Source organism: Moschus berezovskii, chromosome 7 (assembly GCF_049115385.1).
Source record: "Moschus berezovskii isolate FMDL1 chromosome 7, NW_MosBer_1.0, whole genome shotgun sequence".
Classification (NCBI taxonomy): domain Eukaryota; kingdom Metazoa; phylum Chordata; class Mammalia; order Artiodactyla; family Moschidae; genus Moschus; species Moschus berezovskii.
This window is the reverse complement of record NC_142466.1, coordinates 46,370,937-46,391,522: the sequence shown is the minus strand read 5'-3', so window position 1 is coordinate 46,391,522 and position 20,586 is coordinate 46,370,937. Positions and strand designations below refer to the sequence as shown.

Genomic DNA, 20,586 nt, shown 5'->3' with positions numbered 1-20,586 from the left:
TTGCTTGTTACTCTGCAAATTTTTGTCTGGAGCATGCATTTGTGAGGGGATTAATGTCAGTTTAAGGTCCATATAAGGATTCTTGAGCAAACAAAATGAATGTTGAGTCGGTAGTACCATAGAAAAATTCAGCTTAAACTCTTCCACCCAAGTGTTGGCAAGGATGTGACCTATGGGGGCACTCATACATTTTTGTTAGAGGTATAAAATAATCCAGATGCTTTGAAAGAGAGTTTGGCTACTCCTTAAAAAGATAAACATAAAATTTCATATGATTCAACAGTGCCACCCAGGTGTATATGCAAGAGAAATGAAAATATACATCCTCAGGAAAAAAAAATCTTGCTGCTGCTACTGCTAAGTCACTTCAGTCGTGTCCGACTCTGTGTGACCCCATAGATGGAAGCCCACCAGGCTCCCCCTTCCCTGGGATTCTCCAGGCAAGAACACTGGAGTGGGTTGCCATTTCCTTCTCCAATGTGTGAAAGTGAAAAGTGAAAGTGAAGTCGCTCAGTTAGCGACCCCACGGACTGCAGCCTACCAGGCTCCTCCATCCATGGGATTTTCTAGGCAAGAGTACTGGAGTGGCTTGCCATTGCTGATTATTAATGGCAGCATTATTCACAACAGCAAAAACGTGGAAACAAACCGAATGTCCATAAAGTGATGAATGGTTAATCAAAGTGTGATACATCCATACAATGAAACTAACTGGGCAATAAAAAGAAATGAAGTATTGACTTATGCTATAAATATGGGTGATCCTTGAAAACATTATGCTAAGTGAAAGAAGGTAGAAAAATCCACGTTATACGATTCCATTTATATAAAATGTCTAGAATAGATAAATTTATAGAGACAGTAATAGTAACGTAGGACTGGGAAGTAGATAAGGGTGGCTTGGGTGTGACTGCTAGTGAGAATGGAATTTCTTTTATGGAAGATAAATATGTTCTAAAGTTAGGATGTGGTAATATCTGTACAATGCTTTGAATATACTAAAAACATTGAACTTTTAATGGAGTTTGTCTCAATAAACCTGTGAAAGCAATGTAGAATTTTTTTTGTTTCTTTGAAGGACAAGTTTGTCACATCCGTTTTTTTAAAACAATGAAGTAGATTTACAGTGTTGTGCTAGTTTCTGGTGTTCAGAAAAGTGATTCAGGTTATACATATTTAATGTATATTGTTTTTCATATTCTTTTCCATTGTGGCTTATTACAGGATGTTGAATATCCTTGTGCTATACAGTAGGACCTTGTTGTTTATCCATTCTATATGTAATACTTTATATCTGCTAACTAGAAACTCTCAATCCACCCTTCCCCAACTCCCCTACCCCTTCGGCAACCACAAGTCTGTTCTCAATGTCTGTGAGTCTGTTTCTATTTCATAGATAAGTTCATTTGTGTCATATTTTAGAGCCCACATGTAAGTGATATCATATGGTATTTGTCTTTCTCTTTCTTTATGACTTTGCTTAATAAGATAATCTCCAGGTGCATCCATGTAGCTGCCAGTGGTATTATTTCATTCTTTTTAATGTAATCTCCATTTTTAAAAAGAAGGCACAATTGTTTTCACACCAAATTTAACATTTTCAGATTCTATTGATGTTTCTAGAATTACATTAAAATTTTTTTGTTAATGTTTTATTTCTACATTCCTCTATTTTCTGTTATTGCTTCTATGTATCTGTGCATTGAAGAAGGCAGATTATGAATTTTAAACTCATGTTTCTCATATTTTCTGCCTATATTATTACTGTAGTTTATCTGTATTTCCTTTTATCCTCACTTTGTATTTAACACTCTTAGTTGTGTTTTCTGATTATGGGATAGTACCTTTTGGTGACTGGAGATGGTTATATATACACAGTGTATCTATTTTAGAATGTTTGGAGGCTGACTGAGTATTTTAACTGTCTCGTAGATTTTACTTTCCTTACTGGTATTGTAATGGCAGCAACAGAACCTATCGACATGGAATATCTCGAGGTGCTGAAGCTCCTCTTCTTGATGACTTTGTCATGTCTTACCTTTTTGCTCAGGTATGATTATATTATCTTCATTGTACATGTGTTAAATTATAAATATCTTGCTGTATAGTATATTTCTTAATCAGGAAATTATTCACATATGGGAAAATTGATGCTCTGTTTGCATAGCAGGTGCAGAGAGGTAACAAAATTGAGTCTTTTATCACTAATTTTTAATCCCATAGCTTTTGGATATATGTGCATGTGTGCCCAGTTGTATCTGACTCTTTGCGATACCATGGACTGTAACCTGCCAGGCTCCTCTGTCAATGGAGTTTCCTAGGCAAGAATACTGGAGGGGACTGCCATTTCCTACTCCAGGGGATCTTCCTGACCCAGGGATCGAACTGGCGACTCTTGTGTCTCCTGCATTGGCAAGCAGATTCTTTACCACTGATGCCACCTAGGAAGCCCATGGCTTATGGATAATAGACTCTAATTTATAAAGAGTCCTAGAATTGGCCCTTTTGAATTTTCTTTTTATTTTAGTGCTTTAAGTCACTTTAAGAATTTCACAAAGTTTAGACTGAGTTTTACAGCATGATTCATGTAGACCTAGGTGGCTGGAATATAGGACAGTGAAATTTCTTTAGAGGGATTTCTAAGAAATTCCTAAACAGTTTCAGACTTTTATTAGTGGGTAGCAAAATGTAAAGAAAGTAAGTAACTGCATAAAAAGTGAACTATCAATATACAGTAGTATGTGTAGCCCCTCACAGGAGGGGAGCTGGTTGTTGATACTTAGCCTGAAAACTGTGTTCTAGTTATTTGTTTATTAGTATCGTTTGACTTTTGTGGTGTTTTGGAACATTTGAAATGCTTTCTTGTTTGTAACCTTGATTTAAACAGTAATTGAAATGTTTTGTCATTAAATTACTTTTGAGTCTGTGTGCTGCAAGAATGAGGAGTAGTTAGTAAAGAAAGAAATTAGTGCTTTTATGTAAAGATATGCTCTTGATATTCCCAAGGTATCCAGTCAAGTTCTAAATCAGATTTGCTAATATCATGGAAAATAATCTCACAGATCCTCATAGCTCACATATCTAAGATGTGTAATAGATATAGTTCAGTTTATGAGCAACAGATTAAAGAATATTTCTTTTTTGCTATATAGAGCAACTGACATTTTTATCTGTGAAGGGATATAATACACTTAATAAAGTTTATTATTTTAGCCATTTTTTAGTGATCAAAGCAGTGCATTAATTCAGGGAATTCATATTGTTGTGCAGCCTTTACCACCATCCATCTCCAGAACATTTTTCATCTTCCCATATTTAAACTTTTTACCCATTAAAAAGTAACTCTTCGTTTCTCTCTCCTCCTGACCTCTGGCAGCCACCTTTCTACTCTGTCTTTATTCATTTGCTTATTCCAGGTTAGCTCAGTTAAGTGGAACTATACAGCATTTACTTTTTTGCGACAGGCTCATTTCTCTTATCATAATGTCTTCAAGACTCATCTGTGTTGTGGAATGTGTCAGAATTTCCTTCCTTTTTAAGGCTGAGTAATATTCTGTTGTATATACCACATTTTGTTTACTCATGTCTCTTCTTGGATCGTTTCTTTGCTTCTACTTTTTGGTACTTATGAGTAATACTGTAATGAACATGAGTGTACAGATATCTCTGAGACCTTAATTTTAATTCTTTTGGATATATATCCAGAAGAGAGACTACTAGATCATGATGTAATTCTATTTTTAATGTTTTTAGGAACTGTTATACTTTTTTCCACAGCAGCTGCACCATTTTACATTATTGCTAGCGGCACACAACACTTTTTGATAATGGCCAACACTTTTTGATAATGACATTCTGATAGGTGTAAAGTGGTATCGTGTTGTGATTTTGATTTGCATTTCTTTAATGATTAATTATGTAGAGCATTTTTGTAAGCTTATTGGCCTCTCGTATATTTTCTTTGGGGAAATTTCTGTTCAAGTCCTTTGCCTATTTCTTTAATCAGGTTATTTAGGTGTTTTTGTTGTTGTTGTCTGGTTCTGGCTCAGTTCAGTTCAGTTCAGTCGCTCAGTCGTGTCCGATTCTTTACGACCCCATGAATCACAGCACACCAGGCTTCCCCGTCCATCACCAACCCCTGGAGTTCACTCAAACTCATGTCCATCAAGTCGGTGATGCCATCCAGCCATCTCATGCTCTGTCGTCCCCTTCTCCTCCCGCCCCCAACCCTTCCCAGCATTAGAGTCTTTTCCAGTGAGTCAACTCGTCGCATGAGGTGGCCAACTCCTTATTAGATATACAGTTTGCAGTTATTTTCTCCCATTCCTCGAGGTACCTTTTCACTGTTGATTATGTCCTGTGATGCACAAACATTTTAAATTTTGATGTAGTTCAATTTATCTATTTTTTCCTTCTGTTATCTATACTTGTAGTGTCAAATGCAGGAAATCATTGCCAAGTCCATCGTTGTGAAGCTGTCTCTCTTTATTTTTTATAAATATTTTATGGTTTTAGTCTTATATTTAGATCTTTGATCTGTTTTCAGGTGTTTTTTTTAATTGAATTATAGTTGATTTACAGAGTTGTGCTAATTTCTGCTGTACAGCAAAGTGATTCATATATCCATATATACACTCTTGCGTAGCTTCCCAGATGGTGCTCGTGGTAAAGAACCCACCTGCTTTACCATGTCGGAGACAAAAGAGATGCAGGTTTGACTCCTGAGTTGGGAAGATCCCCTGGAGGAGGGCACAGCAACCCACTCCAGTATTCTTGCCTGGAGAATCCCATGAATGGGGGAGCCTGGTGGGCTACTCCATAGGGTCACAAATTGTCGGACACAACTGAAGAGACCTAGCATGCACACACGCACACTCTTTATATTCTTTTCAATTACAGATTATCATAGGGTATTGAATATAGTTCCCTGTGCTATACTGTAGAACCTTGTTATTTGTCCATTCTCTAGTTTACATCTTCTAATCTGAAATTCCCAGTCCATCCCCCCACCCCTTGGCAATCACATGTCTGTTCTGCTTGCCCGAGTCTGTTTCTGTTTCATAGATAAGTTCATATTTTAGATTCCACATATAAGGGATATCACATGGGATTTGTCTTTCTCTTTCTGACTTACTTCACTTTTGTGATAATCTCTAGATCTATCCATGTTGCTGCCAATGGCATTGTTTCATTCCTTTTTATGGCTGAGTAGTATTCCATTGTATATATGTACAATATCTTCTTTATCCATTCATCTGTCAGGGTAGATTTAGGTTGTCTCTATGTCTTGACTCTTGTAAATAGGTTGCTGTGAACATTGGGGTCCCTTTATCTTTCTGAATTACAGTTTTTTTCAGATGTATGCCCAGGGATGAGATTGCTGGATCATATGGTAACTCTCGTTTTTTTGAGGAACCTCCATACTGTTTTCCGTAGTAGCTGTACCAATTTACATTCCCTTCAACAGTGTAGCAGGGTTCCCTTTTCTCCATACTCTCTAGCATTTGTTATTTGTTATTACTTTTTAACAATAGCCATTCTCAGCAATGTGAAGTGAGATCTCAGTGTAGTTTTGTTTTGCATTGTTCCTCTGTCCATGGAGTTTTCCAGGAGAGAATACTGGAGTGGGTAGCCATTCCCTTCTCCAGGAAGTCTTCCCGACCAAGGGATCAAACCTGAGTCTCCTGCATTGCAGGCAGATTGTTTACCATCAGAGCCACCAGGGAAGCCCAACAATTAATGATATGGAGCTTCTGTTCATATGCCTATTGCCCGTCTGTATGTCTTCTTTGGGAAATGTCTAGCTCTTCTGCCCATTTTTCAATTGGGCTATTTGTTATTTTGTTATTGAATTGTATGAGCTATCCGTATATTTTGAAAATTAAGCCTGTTAGTCGCATCATTTGCAGGTACTTTCTCCCAATATATAGGTTGTCTTTTTGTTTTGTTTATAGTTTGCTTTACTATGTAAAAGCTTGTAAGTTTCATTAGGTCCCATTTATTTATTTTTACTTTTTTACTTCTGTTGCCTTGACAGACTGACCATAGGTAGGATTTATGTCAGAATGTTTTGCTTATGTTTTCTTCTAGGAGTTTTATGGTGTCATGTCTTATATTGAAGTTGATAAACCATTTTGGGTTTATATTTGTGTATGGTATGAGTGTGTGTTCTAATATTGATTTATGTGTGGCTATTCAACTTTCCCGATACTACTTGGCTGAGGAGACCTTTTCCCAATGTATATTCTTGTCTCCTTTGTTGAAGATCAGTTGCCCATAGGCATGTAGGTTTATTTCTGGGCTCTCCATTCTGTTCCATTGATTCATATGTCTGTTTTTGTACCAGTACCATGTCATTTTTATTAGTGTAGCTTTGTAGTAATGTCTGAAGTCTGGGAGGGTTATGCCTCTTGCTTTGTTCTTTTTCCTTAGGATCACTTGCTTTGTTCTTTTTCCTTAGGATTGCTTTGGTAATTCTGGGTCTTTTATGGTTTCATATAAATTTGAACATTATCTGGGAATTCCTTGGCAGTCCAGTGGTTAGAATTGGTGCTTTCACTGCCAAGTACTGATTAATCCCCAATTGGGAAACTAAGCTCCTGAAAGTTGCATGGCACGGCCGAAAGAATTAGGACGATTCCTTTTAGTTTGTGAAAAATGTCCTGGGTAATTTGAAGGGATTGTGCTAAATAAATCTGTAGATTTCTTTGGGTAGTATGACCATTTTAACAACATGAATTCTTCCAATCTAAGTACATAGGATATCTTTCTATGTCTTTGAAAATGTTTAATTTTCTTTATTAATGTTTTATAGTTTTCAGCATATAATGCTTTTACCTCCTTGGTCAGATTTATTCCTAATTATTATTTTTTTAATAAAATGAAATTTTGTTTGAAAAACAGTTTTAACATTCTCTTTGATATATCATTGTTAGTATAAAAATGCAACCAAATTCTGTATGTTAACCTTACATCCTACTACCTTGGAGAATTCTTTTGTCAGTTCTAGTAGTTTCTGTGGAGTCTTCAGAGTTTTCTGTATGTAGTGTCATCTCACCTGCGTGTAAGGACACTCTTATGTTTGAGATAATTTTTATATGGTGTAAGGTAAGAGTCCATCTTTATTGTTTTGCATGTGGATATCCAGTTTTTTCAGCACCATTTGTTTGTTTGTTTTTTTTCTTTTGCTGCTTTTTTTTAAAAATTTTAATTGGAGGTTAATTACTTTACAATATTGTATTGGTTTTGCCATACATTGACATGAATCCACCCCGGGTGTACATGTGTTCCCCATCTTGAATGCCCCTCCCACCTCCCTCTCCATATCGTCCCTCTGGGTCATCCCAGTGCCCCAGCCCCGAGCATCCTGTATCATGCATTGAACCTGGACTGGCGATTTGTTTCACATATGATAATATACCTGTTTCAGTGTTGCTCTCCCAAATCATCCCACCCTTGCCCTCTCCCACAGAGTCCAAAAGACTGTTCTATACATCTGTGTCTCTTTCGTGTTTCACGTACAGGGTTATCGTTACCATCTTTCTAAATTCCATATATATGCGTTAGTATACTGTATTGGTGTCTGGCTTACTTCACTCTGTATAATAGGCTCCAGTTTCATCCACCTCATTAGAACTGATTCAAATGCACTCTTTTTAATGGCTGAGTAATACTCCATTGTGTATATGTACCACAGCTTTCTTATCCATTAGTCTGCAGATGGACATCTAGGTTGCTTCCATGTCCTGGCTATTATAAACAGTGCTGCGATGATCATTGGAGTACACGTGTCTCTTTCAATTCTGGTTTCCTCGGTGTGTATGCCCAGGAGTGGGATTTCTGGGTCATATGGCAGTTCTATTTCCAGTTTTTTAAGGAATCTCCACATTGTTCTCCATAGTGGCTGTACTAGTTTGCATTCCCACCAACAGTGTAAAAGGGTTCCCTTCTCTCCACACCCTCTCCAGCATTTATTGCATGTAGACTTTTGGATAGCAGCCATTCTGACTGGCATGAAATGGTACCTCATTGTGGTTTTGATTTGCATTTCTCTGATAATGAGTGATGTTGAACATCTTTTCATGTGTTTGTTAACCATCTGTATGTCTTCTTTGGAGAAATGTCTGTTTAGTTCTTTGGCCCATTTTTTGATTGGGTCGTTTATTTTTCTGGGATTGAGCTGCAGGAGTTGCTGGTATATTTTTGAGATTAATTCTTTGTCAGTTGCTTCGTTTGCTATTATTTTCTCCCATTCTGAAGGCCAATTTTTCACCTTGCTTACAGTTTCCTTCATTGTGCAGAAGCTTTTAGTTTTGTTTTTTTTTTTGTATTTCAAATTTTATTAAACTCATTTATTTGAAACATGTTTACACAGAGGACAAACAGATATAGGATTTCAAGTAACTTATGATAGAGCCCACTGTCCGTTAAAGAATATGCTTCTTTCTTTCACAAAAACTCTGCATTAAGAGGCAAAAAAAAATTTATACTGCATAAGAGCTGGATGCAAACTTCTGATGTATATTTATTTCATTATCAACTCTGATGTTGAAGCTGGGAGGCACAAACGTTCACAGCTCAGTTAAATGATGCAAACAAAAAGCTTCTGCTTCTCTCAGATACAAATGAGAAGCCTCCATTCATGTCTCTTACAGTAGTATCACATCCTTGATTCTCAGACCAGGTCACTTCTTCTTCTTTCCTTTCCCTTTCTTACTTCCCTCTCCTTGCTGAAGACTTTGGTTACCACCTCCTGTTTTTTGTGTCCTTGTTTTCAGTTTAGGTATCATTTCTGCAGCATACAACATTACTGACTTACGTGACGGAAACTGTACAAGACAGAGGCTGCCATCTTCCTGTCTGAGCTGGACCCGGACTCTGCCCCTGTACTGAAGATCATGATTCCATTCTCTAGAGTACATTTTATTTTTCTCAAGAAATACATTAAGTCCAACTGCTGCACATACATCTTGAATCTCTGTAGCTGTGGGATTTTCAACAGCCTTACTTATGGGGATTCACCGCCCCTCCGCGATGGTCTTCTTGTTATTTAAATAAGCAGGATAAATACAAATGAACCTGTCCTGGTCGGCCGGGGACCGCGCCGCGGCGCAAGCCATCTTTACCCGGGTCCAGACAGCGTCCATGCCCAGACAGCACTCGGGCCGGGCCTGCAGCTAATAAAGCTGGCTGGAGCTCAGCTCTCAGGGTCCCAGACCACCCCGTTTCTGGCGGAAGTCCCCAGCTTTTAGTTTTAATTAGTTCCCATTTGTTTATTTTTGCTTTTATTTCCAATATTCTGGGAGGTGGGTCATGGAGGATACTGCTGTGATTTATGTCGGAGAGTGTTTTGCCTATGTTCTCCTCTAGGAGTTTTATAGTTTCTGGTCTTACGTTTAGATCTTTAATCCATTTTGAGTTTATTTTTGTGTATGGTGTTAGAAAGTGTTCTAGTTTCATTCTTTTACAAGTTGTTGACCAGTTTTGCAAGCATCACTTGTTAAAGAGATTGTCTTTTCTCCATTGAATATTCTTGCCTCCTTTGTCAAAGATAAGGTGTCCATAGGTGTGTGGATTTATCTCTGGGCTTTCTATTTTGTTCCACTGATCTATATTTCTGTCTTTATGCCAGTACCATACTGTCTTGATGACTGTGGCTTTGTAGTAGAGCCTGAAGTCTGGCGTGTTGATTCCATTCTTCTTTCTCAAGATTGCTTTGGCTATTTGAGGTTTTTTGTATTTCCATACAAATTGTTAAATTATTTATTCTAGCTCTGTGAAAAATACCATTGGTAGCTTGCATTGAATCTATAGATTACTTTGGGTAGTATACTCATTTTCACTGTATTGATTCTTCCAATCCATGAACATGGTATATTTTTCCATCTGTTAGTGTCCTCTTTGATTTATTTCACCAGTGTTTTATAGTTTTCTATATATGGGTCTTTTGTTTCTTTAGGTAGATATATTCCTAGTATTTTATTCTTTTTGTTGCAATGGTGAATGGAATAGTTTCCTTAATTTCTCTATTTTCTCATTATTAGTGTATAGGAATGCAAGGGATTTCTGTGTGTTGATTTTATATCCTGCAACTTTACTATACATTGATTAGCTCTAGTAATTTTCTGGTGGAGTCTTTAGGGTTTTCTATGTAGAGGATCATGTCATCTGCAAACAGTGAGAGTTTTACTTCTTTTCCAGTTTGGATTCCTTTTATGTCTTTTTCTGCTCTGATTGCTGTGGCCAAAACTACCAAAACTATGTTGAATAGTAGTGGTGAGAGTGGGCACCCTTGTCTTGTTCCTGACTTTAGGGGAAATGCTTTCAGTTTTTCACCATTGAGGATAATGTTTGCTGTGGGTTTGTCATATATAGCTTTTTATTATGTTGAGGTATGTTCTTTCTATTTCTGCTTTCTGGAGGGTTTTTATCATAAATGGATGTTGAATTTTGTCAAAGGCTTTCTCTGCATCTGTTGAGATAATCATATGGCTTTTATTTTTCATTTTGTTAACGTGGTGTATTACATTGATTGATTTGCCAATATTGAAGAGTCCTTGCATTCCTGGAATAAAGCCCACTTGGTCATGATGTATGATCTTTTTAATGTGTTGTTGGATTCTGATTGCTAGAATTTTGTTAAGGATTTTAGCGCCATTTGTTAAAAAGACTATTCTTTTTCTGTTGAATGGTCTTGGCACTCTTGTCAAAACCATTTGACTATTAACCAACTTTTACATAGCTTCCTTTGTTTCAGTAGTAATTAAGGAAAGAGAGAAACAGGCTTCTGAGAATAGGGTACCATGAAATTATGACTTTCTGCTGCTTTTATAATTGTATTATTTCATCTGTTATGCATATATGGTTTATTTGGTGGCATGCTAGTTAAGTCCCATTGATAGGCCAGGTTTTCCTAAACTATTCATTGAGGTACTTTACCCTAATATTAGTGTTATGACATCTCATACTTTTGATCTAGAAAAATGATGGGTGATTTCCAATTTTATCTTTCTAGAAGGGATTTTTCTTATCTAGGATGGCAAAATAATTTCATAATAAAGTCCTAAATTGTGTCTGGACACTACCACATGCAATTTTCTATTAATTAGTATTTCTACTTCTCTACATCCACGCCCAGAAAATAAATAAGGTAACAGTTAACTTATTCTTAGATTGTATTGATATCAGATTAGACTTTATGCATGTTTTAGACTAAGTGTAACTAATTTTTTTTTTTTTTATAACTGTTTTTTTTTTTTCTGGCTGAATGTAGATAAAATTTCTTGATTCAAATGTCAGTTGCCTAGATGAGAAACTACTTTTCTACAGTTTTAATTAAATGAGTCAATTAAATGAATCAGTTTTTATTGATGGTTAAGAAGGCTAGTTTAAAATTACATGCTTTGGCATTTGGGGATTTTTCATTTGTAACTTTTTTCTAATGGTTATTTAGTTGATTATGTTGTTAGCACTGCACTAATTTTTTCATATGTTTATTGCCTTTTTTGCATGAGTTCCACAGGATATTCTCATAAACAGAATTTATTATACTCTAGTCCCATATAGTCGGAGAAGGCAATGGCAAGCCACTCCAGTATTCTTGCCCAGAAAATCACATGGACAGAGGAGCCTGGTGGGCTGCAGTCCATGGGGTCGCTACTAGTCAGACACGACTGAGCAACTTCACTTTCACTTTTCACTTTCATGCATTGGATAAGGAAATGGCAACCCACTCCAGTGTTCTTGCCTGGAGAATCCCGGGGATGGTGGAACCTGGTTGGCTGCCATCTATGAGGTCGCACAGAGTCGGACACGACTGAAGAGACTTAGCAGCAGCAGTCCCATATAATATATGAAACGGAAGTAAGCTATTAAAAATAATCTACCTAGCCTTTGGCTATCTGTGGCTTTTTTAAATCAGCATCGGAAGTGGGGTGAAATTAGTATTTGAAATTGAGCAAAAAGAAATATCCTTCTGTGAGTCAGTTTTGCCTTATCAATATTGAGGCCTTTGTTTTGGGTGGGTGTGTGTATGTGTGTGCTCACTGATTATTTCATGGTTTGTTCTTTTTTAAGTAGTATATTTCTTTTCTTATACAAAAATGTTTTCTAATTTGTTAATAGAAAGTTAGCTAACAAATATACTTTTAAGTACATATTAATTTTTTAAAATAAAATCATTTTTTAAATTTGTGTAAAACTTAATTTCATGAGATATTATCATATGGAAGAAAGGAGATATGTGTATAAAATATGGATGATCTTTTCTCTTAGTTTAAACCTTGGTTGGTGTTTCAGCCATTATTATGGCTTTTACCTTTCTTACAAAGAAAATTGTTATTTTTAGAATATTGGTGCTTTTAACCTTGCTCCCACTACATATTTAGTCTGATTTTATCTGCATCCCTAAATTGTCTAGATCAAAATCTTAGAATTTCTATTTTTCCATTTTCTTCATTCTTTTACATATAATTATAAAGTTAGTGGGTTTTTCAGACTCTTTTAGTGTCTTTTCTTCTATGCAGCAAAGCTTTACTCTCTCATATTTGAACCATTACTGCAGCCTCTTCAAGAGTCTCCTTGAATATACTTCATTTTCTTAAAGTCCTTGTGTCATTGCTACTTCTACCAGTGAAAGAGGCATGATGCTTTAAGAGAAGATACTTTATGAAATGGATACATTTAAGAAAATGGTTGTCTATTGCTCCTGGGATCCAGCTGTTGAAGAGTGCCTGCAGTTTGACCCCAACTTGCTTTTCCAAGTCTTAATTCACTCTGTTCATGAATTATCTGCTCCAACCAAACTACTTTGCATCTCTGAACATGCCTTGTGCTTTCTTTTTGTGTCATTTATTCTATTTCTGCATTCTGTTTTGTATTAATCAAAAATTTCTTCTGGGACTTCTCTAGTGATCCATTGGTTAAGAGTCCACCTTGTGCAGTGCAGGAGACATGGGTTCAATCCCTGGTCAGTAAACTAAGATCCTTCATGCCCTGCAGCAGCTGAGCCACAGATCTTGTGTGACACAACAGAGACCCAGTACAGCCAAATAAATAAATGAATAAATATTTTTTAAAAATTTCTTCATATTCAAAGAATACATGAAATTTCAATTTTTCTGCAAAACCTTTCCTAATTACTCCTACTGGATATAATCTCAACTTCTTTTAAGTTCCTAAATCATCTGTTGTGTGGTACTCACTATACAGTGTCTGGCATTATAATTTTTTTTTTTTACTTGTTTCAATTCCTGACTACATTTTAGTCTCCTTGGAGGCTGAGGCTACATCTTATATATCTTTGTAGCCAAAACAGTCCTTAGTACAATGCTTTGAGCCTATTTGGAACTCAGTACATATTTAATTGATTAATACCTATTTTAATTTAGGTAATTTTAATGTTGAAGATACAAGTTGAAGATAGAATCAGTGAAATAGGCTGATAATTGGGAACCTAATTTAAATAACTTTCCATTTGCAAAAGAACTTATACTAAAACTTTATGGCAAAGTGTTTCAAAATCAAGGGAGGAGTTTACCTTGTTAAATGTATATGTTCTGAAAATTATGTTATAGATTAAAATTCAATTATAGATTAAAATGTGATAGTGAAACTTAAGAAATGTTTTCTTCTATATTTGTTTTTACTTTAGTGGCGGCATGATTTTTTACATGGATGGATAAAAGTACCTGTGACTCATGAAACACAGGAAGAATGTCTTGGAATGGCAGTGTTAGATATGATGAGAATAGCCAAAGAAAAGAATCAAACCCCACTGGACATCTATAGCTCTATCAGGTAATGTTCTTATGCAAATCCATATAAGTATGACTAGTTATAGTTTTTGTATAACTTATTTGTTTTTTTCCGGTTTGCCTGTATTTATTTTTTGGTGTTTTTTAAAAATTAAATGAAAAAAATTTAAAATTCCATAGTGCTTTAGGATTTTCAAAAGTTTCAAACAAATTATTTTATATGTTATCATAACAATCCTTTTTCCCTTCTACCTCTATAGAATTCCTCCTCCTTTCCCTCACCCCACCAGAAACCACTAGTTCATTCTCTATATTTGTGAGTCTGCTTCTTTTTTGTTATATTCACTAGTTTGTTGTAGTTTTTAGATTCTACATATAGGTGATACTGTATACTATTTGTCTTTTCTGTCTAGCATACTTCATTTAACATAATTCACTGCCAGTCCATCCATTTTGCGGCAAATGCAAAATTTCATTCTTTTTTATGGCTGAGTTGTATTCCATTGTGTGTGTATGTGTGTGTATAACACATCTTGTTAATCCATTCAGTTGTTAATGGACACTTCAGTTCCGTTCAGTTCAGTTCAGTCGCTCAGTCGTGTCCGACTCTCCGCGACCCCATGAATCAAAGCACGCCAGGCCTCCCTGTCCAACACCAACTCCCGGAGTTCACTCAAACTCATGTCCATCGAGTTGGTGATGCCATCCAGCCATCTCATTCTCTGTCGTCCCCGTCTCCTCCCACCCCCAGTCCTTCCCAGCATCAGAGTCTTTTCCAGTGAGTCAACTCGTCGCATGAGGTGGCCAAAGTATTGGAGTTTCTACCATGGCAATTGTAAACAGTGCTGCTGTGAACATTGGGGTGCATGTATCTTTTCAAATCAGTATTTTTGTTTCTTTTGTGTTTATTCCCAAGAGTAGAATTGCTATGTCATATGTTAGTTTTAATTTTAGTTTTTTGAGAAGCCTCCGTACTATTTTTCACAATGGTGTACCAGTCTACATTATTCCCTCACCAACATTTGATATCTGTATGATTTTTTTTAATAATAGCCATTCTGGTGGGTGCAAAGTGACATCTCATTGTAGTTTTAATTTGCATTTCCCTGATGATAAGCAATATTGAGCATCTTTTCATGTGCCCGAAGGCCATCTGCATTTCCTCTTTGGGAAAATGTCTATTCAGTTCTTATGCCCAATTCTTAATTGGGTTGTTTGGTTTTTTGATGTTAAGTTATATGATTTTAGAACTGACTCATTGGAAAAGACCCTGATGCTGGGAAAGATTGAATGCAAGAGGAGAAGGGGCCAACAGAGGATGAGATGGTTGGATGGCATCACCGACTCAATGGATATGAGCTTGAGCAAGCTCCGGGAGTTGGTGATGGACAGGGAAGCTTGGCGTGCTGCAGTCCATGGGGTTGCAAAGAGTTGGACATGACTGAGTGAACTGAACTGAATCCTTTCTCATTCATTTCATTTGCAAATATTTTATCCCATTCAGTAGGTTGTCTTTTCATCTTGTTGATGGTTTCCTTTGCTATGCAAAAACTTTTTAATTAGGTCCCATTTATTTATTTTTTCTTTTATTTCCTTCACTTTAAGAGATGAATACCAAAAAAAATATACTGTTATGATTTATGTCAGGGTGTATTCTGCCTGTGTTTTCCTTGAGGAATTTTATAGTATGCAGTCTTACATTTAGACTTTTAATTCATTTAGACTTTTAATTCAAAATCCATTTTGAGTTTATTTTTGTATGCTTGACATATAAAATTATAAGATATTTAAAGTGTACATCTACCTACTATATATTGTAAAACAGTTCCCCCTCTATTAACTTATCTATCACCTCACATAAATATTTCTTCATTTATTGTGAGAACTTGCATTCTACTCCTTTAGCAAGTTTCTGTTGTATAATATAGTGTTATCAGTTACTGTCAGGTTTTACATTAGATCCTTAGGCCTTATTCATCTTACAACACATCCAGCAGATTCTTTGGAGAAGGCAGTGGCACGCCACTCCAGTACTCTTGCCTGGAAAATCCCATGGATGGAGGAGCCTGAAAGGCTGCAGTCCGTGGGGTCGCTGAGGGTTGGACACGACTGAGTGACTTCACTTTCACTTTTAACTTTCATGCATTGGAGAAGGCAATGGCAACCCACTCCAATGTTCTTGCCTGGAGAATCCCAGGGATGGAGGAGCCTGGTGGGTGCCGTCTTTGGGGTCGCACAGAGTCAGAGACGACTGAAGTGACTTAGCAGCAGATTCTTACACGTGTGATCCCCAGACTCCAGACTATTCTTCTGCATCTTGAATTCTGACAGTCATGCCTAATATGATTTTTTGAAATGCTACTCCTATAGCCCAGCTTTAATGGCTATAAGACTTCTATTCCTTTTGAAGCTATATATGACTACTGTAAGGATACTTTGATTTTTTTTTTTTGAAGTTTGAAAACTAAACATTTGTTTTGTGTATTATATATACCTACCTGATTACAAGTTTGAGGATGTCATGAATCTGGTTAAAATTCTCTTTATTCCTAGAAATCCTTCTCTCTGTAACTGGCTTTTGTCCCTCTTTTTCTGACTGCCTTCATGTTAAATACCCAGTTTGCAGGTTATCAGTTTCTATGTTTCCCTCTTTGGTTTTAGGTATTCTTGTTTTGTTTTCAAATGTCTATTAGTCCTTAGTCCTATTAGTTCTTAATGTCTGCTACACCTAAGGTGTAGGCCATAGGGAATGATTTCAGGAACTCAGTGAGATTATTTTAAAGATTCCAACATCTAAAGAAAAAACAAAAGTGTTTCTGTTTTCCAGTAAGGCCTTGATCTTTATTAAAATCCAGACAAACACCTCTTAGGATAATAACTTACTCATTTGTTCGTTCATTCATTCATTTAACAACTATTTGTTGAATACCTGCTGTAATAAGACCATAGCAGATAGTGAGTGTCTTAGATGTTGTCGTTAGAAACTGAAGGAATTGAAAGGGACATAGTTGAAGAACAGAGAAGCTTTGAGCCATTGAAAATGAATTTTTAAATATGAAGCCAACTCTAGGCTTAAGCTATAGTGGAATACATCTGCTATGGAGACATGATATTGTCCAAAGTCTTGGCACATTATAGATTGTAGTTTCTTTGAGGTCAGGAATTCCATCATCTATTTATTCTTTTTCCTGTATATTTAATCTAGTGTCCTAAAACCAGTGAATGTGTAGTAATTCTATTTCTTTGATTAACTTTACCAGAATATAAATGCATCTGCAAAATTCTGCTCCATTTTTCATTTACTTTTAAAACTGTATAGATACTAAACATTCATTGTGAGATTCCATGATATTTTAAAACAGCTTTATTGAGATGTAATTCACATAACATAAAGTTTACTTGTTTTAATTGTACAATTCAGTATTAATTATTGAGTTGTAAAGGTTTTTATATATTATGAATACAAGTTTCCTGATGTAGGTTCTCATATACATGATTTGCAAATATTTTTCCTATTCTGTGGATTTTTTTCACTTTCTTGAAAGTATTATTTGCAGCACAAGAATTTAAATTTTGAAGCAACCTAATTTATCTATTTTTTTGTTTGTCTTTGGTATCATGACCTTTTTTAAAAAAAATTTTATTTATTTTTTTAAACCTTAAATGTTCAGGGCTTCTCTGGTGACTCAGATGGTAAAGAATATGCCTGCAATGCAGGAGACCCGGGTCAATCCAGGTCATGAGAAAGATCCCCTGGAGAAGGGAATGGCTTCCCTCTCCAGTAGTCTTGCCTGGAGAATTCCATGGACAGAGGAGCCTGGTGGGCTACAGTCCATTGGGTTGCAGAGTTGGACATGACTGAACAACTAACACTTAAAGTTTCAGTACAACAAAAACATCAAGAAGAATGTTTTCATGCTTCAGGACTTAATAACTTCGTGACTTTTGAAAAAATTTTTAGTGTTTCTAACAAAATCTAGCAAGTTCCCATCACAGATGATACCAGAGTAGATTTATCATATTCAAGAAACCATACATTCTTATAGTATAGCAAAGGATGTGTGTCTGTTCTTTGTTCCAGGAATCAAAGTGGAAAAACTTTTTGTATTTTGTTATCTTAAACTCCTCTTTTGATTTCCAGATAAGCTTTCAAAGGCTTGTTAAACCAAGTAGCACTGGTGTTTATGTAAATTGTAATCCAGATTTAGTAGGGCTCTTGGTTTAGCTAAAGTTTTTGACAGAAGAAGGTAAAGTAGGAAGTATTTGTATTCTGATTGTACTTTTAAACCTTTCAATTTTTTTCTAAACTTACTGAGGCTCTCCTATATTCTCTCCAGACTTTTGTTAAATTTTATATATTTTGTTCAGTTGCTCAGTCATGTCCAGCTCTTTGCGACCCCATGGACTGCAACATGCCAGGATTCCCTGTCCTTCACCATCTCCTAGAGCTTGCTCAAATTCATGTTCATTGAATCGGTGATTCCATCCAACCGTCCCCTTCTCCTCCTGCCTTCAATCTTTCCAAGAATCAGGGTCTTTTCCAGTGAGTCGGCTCTTTGCATCAGGTGGTCAAAGTATTGGAGCTTCTGCTCACTGGTTTTATCTCCTTGCAGTTCAGGGTACTCTCAAGAGTCCTTTCCAACACCATAATTCAAAATCACCAATTCTTCAGCACTCAACCTTCTTTATGGTCCAGCTCTCAATCCAAACATGACTACTAGAAAAACCATAGCTTTGACTATAGAGACCTTTGTCAGTAAAGTAATGTCTCTGCTTTTTAACACATTGTGTAAGTTTGTTATAGCTTTTTTTTCAAGGAGTAAACATCTTTTAATTTCATGGCTGCAATCACCATCTGCAGTGATTTTGGAGCTCAAGAAAATAAAGTCTGTCAGTGTTTTCCATTGTTTCCACATCTATTTGCCATGAAGTGATGGGACCAGATGCCATGATCTTAGTTTTTTGAATGTTGAGTTTTAAGCCAGCTTTTTCACTCTCCTCTTTCACCTTCATCAAGAGTCTTTTACAAATATATAATTGCCCTGAAAAGGAAAGAAATGTGACTTTGAGATCTGAAAAATGAGTAGAATTTATTGGGTGGAGAGGTAAGTGATGGAAAGTAGAGGCTCATGGAAGAGGCTTTGCAGCAGAAAGAAACATGGGAAGAATGAGGAGAGTCAGTATGGTTAGAGCTCAACGAGTTAGTAGGTGATGAAGCAGGGGCGTATAGAACCTAGAGGCATGTTGATAAGGTTAAGAACACTAGGAAACTATGTAAGGTATTGCGTTGTGCTCAGTTGCAAAGTTGTGTCTAACTCTTTGCAAGTTTGTGGATTGCATCCCGCCAGGCTCCTCTGTCCATGGGATTTCCCAGGCAAGGATATTGGAGTGGGTTGCCCTTTCCTTCTCCAGGTTATCTCGCCAACCCAGGGATCAAACTCGTGTCTCCTACATTGGCAGCTGGATTCTTTACCACTGAGCCACCAGCGAAGCCCTATGTAAGAGTATTACAGCAAGAGTAAAAAGATTTGTGTGTTTAGAAGATTCTAGAAGGCAATGGCACCCCACTCCAGTACTCTTGCCTGGACAATCCCATGGACAGAGGAGCCTGGTAGGCTGCAGTCCATGGGGTCACAGAGAGTCGGAAATGACTGAGCGACTTCACTTTCACTTTTCACTTTCATGCATTGGAGAAGGCAGTGGCAACCCACTCCAGTGTTCTTGCCTGGAGAATCCCAGGGACGGGGGAGCCTGGTGCACTGCCGTCTGTGGGGTCGCACAGAGTCGGACATGACTGAAGGGACTTAGCAGCAGTAGCAGCAGCATGACAACAGTGTAGAAAACTAATTAGAGGGCTGAAAGAGAAAATGGAAATGTGGGTCTCCTAGAGAGTAAGATCATTGCAGTAGTTCCTCTAGGAATTGCAGTTGAATGGGTTAATAATAAGAAAAATGGGCAAATTAGAGAAATGTTTAGAAGGAAAAAATCAAGGGAAGATGGTGACAGATTGAATAATGGGGGTTGGTGGGGAGGTTATATAAAGAATGATTCATGAGTTTTTGGCGCTTGTGGAAATAGAGGATCTTTAGTGCAGTGTACTCAGATAGGGAATGCTTTAGGATAATCTTTTAGGGGAGGACGTTATGGGGACTCATGAATTTGGTTTGCTACATTGTTTGAGGCACTTTTGAGACATCCACATTATATGGGTAAATTGACTTGACTATGGAGGATAATGTCTAAAGCTTAGAGGTCTGGGCTAGAGCTAGAGATATCAGAGTCATTTGTATGTAGACTATCTAGAGTGAAAGAAAGTATAGATAAGAAAAGAAGAGGTCCCATAGTTAAGTCTTGAAGAATTCTAACAATTATCACCAACTAAAGGGGATTGAGCCTGTAAGGAAGACTGGCAAAGTAGACAAAGAAATGGGATGAAAATCAGGAAAGCTAAGGGAAGAAAGTATCAAGGAGATGAGTGATTAACACTGTTGGATGCTTCTGAAAAATGACAAGTAAAATGAACAAGGAATTTGGTTTTAGCAACATTCCTTGATCTTAGCAAGAGTGGTTTGTAGGGAATGATGGAACAGAAGCCAGATTGGAGTGAGTTAAGGAGTAAATGGAAGCTGAGGAAATGAAATTGGCTATGTGAACTCTTTAAAAAGAAGCCAGATACGCTGTGGCTGGAGAGAGATGAGGGATAAGGAGATTTTATATTTAAGATGGGAAGAACATTAATGTTTTTAAAACTTGTGGATTGAAGATAAGTAGTAAATAGGGTGAAATTCCCCAGAGGGTAGAGGTACATACACATCAAAGAAATAACTTTAAC

General features: G+C 36.8%; 1 protein-coding gene and 1 pseudogene across 2 annotated transcripts in view; one reads left to right on the top strand and one right to left on the bottom strand.

Moving 5' to 3' along the window:
- Positions 1-20,586, top strand: part of JAK2 (Janus kinase 2) — a 103,095-nt gene that overhangs the window by 42,554 nt on the left and 39,955 nt on the right. The window contains exons 4-5 of one of the 2 annotated variants that reach the window (XM_088837907.1): positions 1,933-2,050; positions 13,652-13,797. In XM_088837907.1, the coding sequence (XP_088694033.1) occupies positions 1,933-2,050; positions 13,652-13,797 (264 nt within the window). The remainder of the gene's footprint in view (positions 1-1,932; positions 2,051-13,651; positions 13,798-20,586) is intronic. The other variant, XM_088837908.1, reaches the window with a different exon arrangement.
- Positions 8,685-9,202, bottom strand: LOC129557602 (signal recognition particle 19 kDa protein pseudogene; annotated as a pseudogene).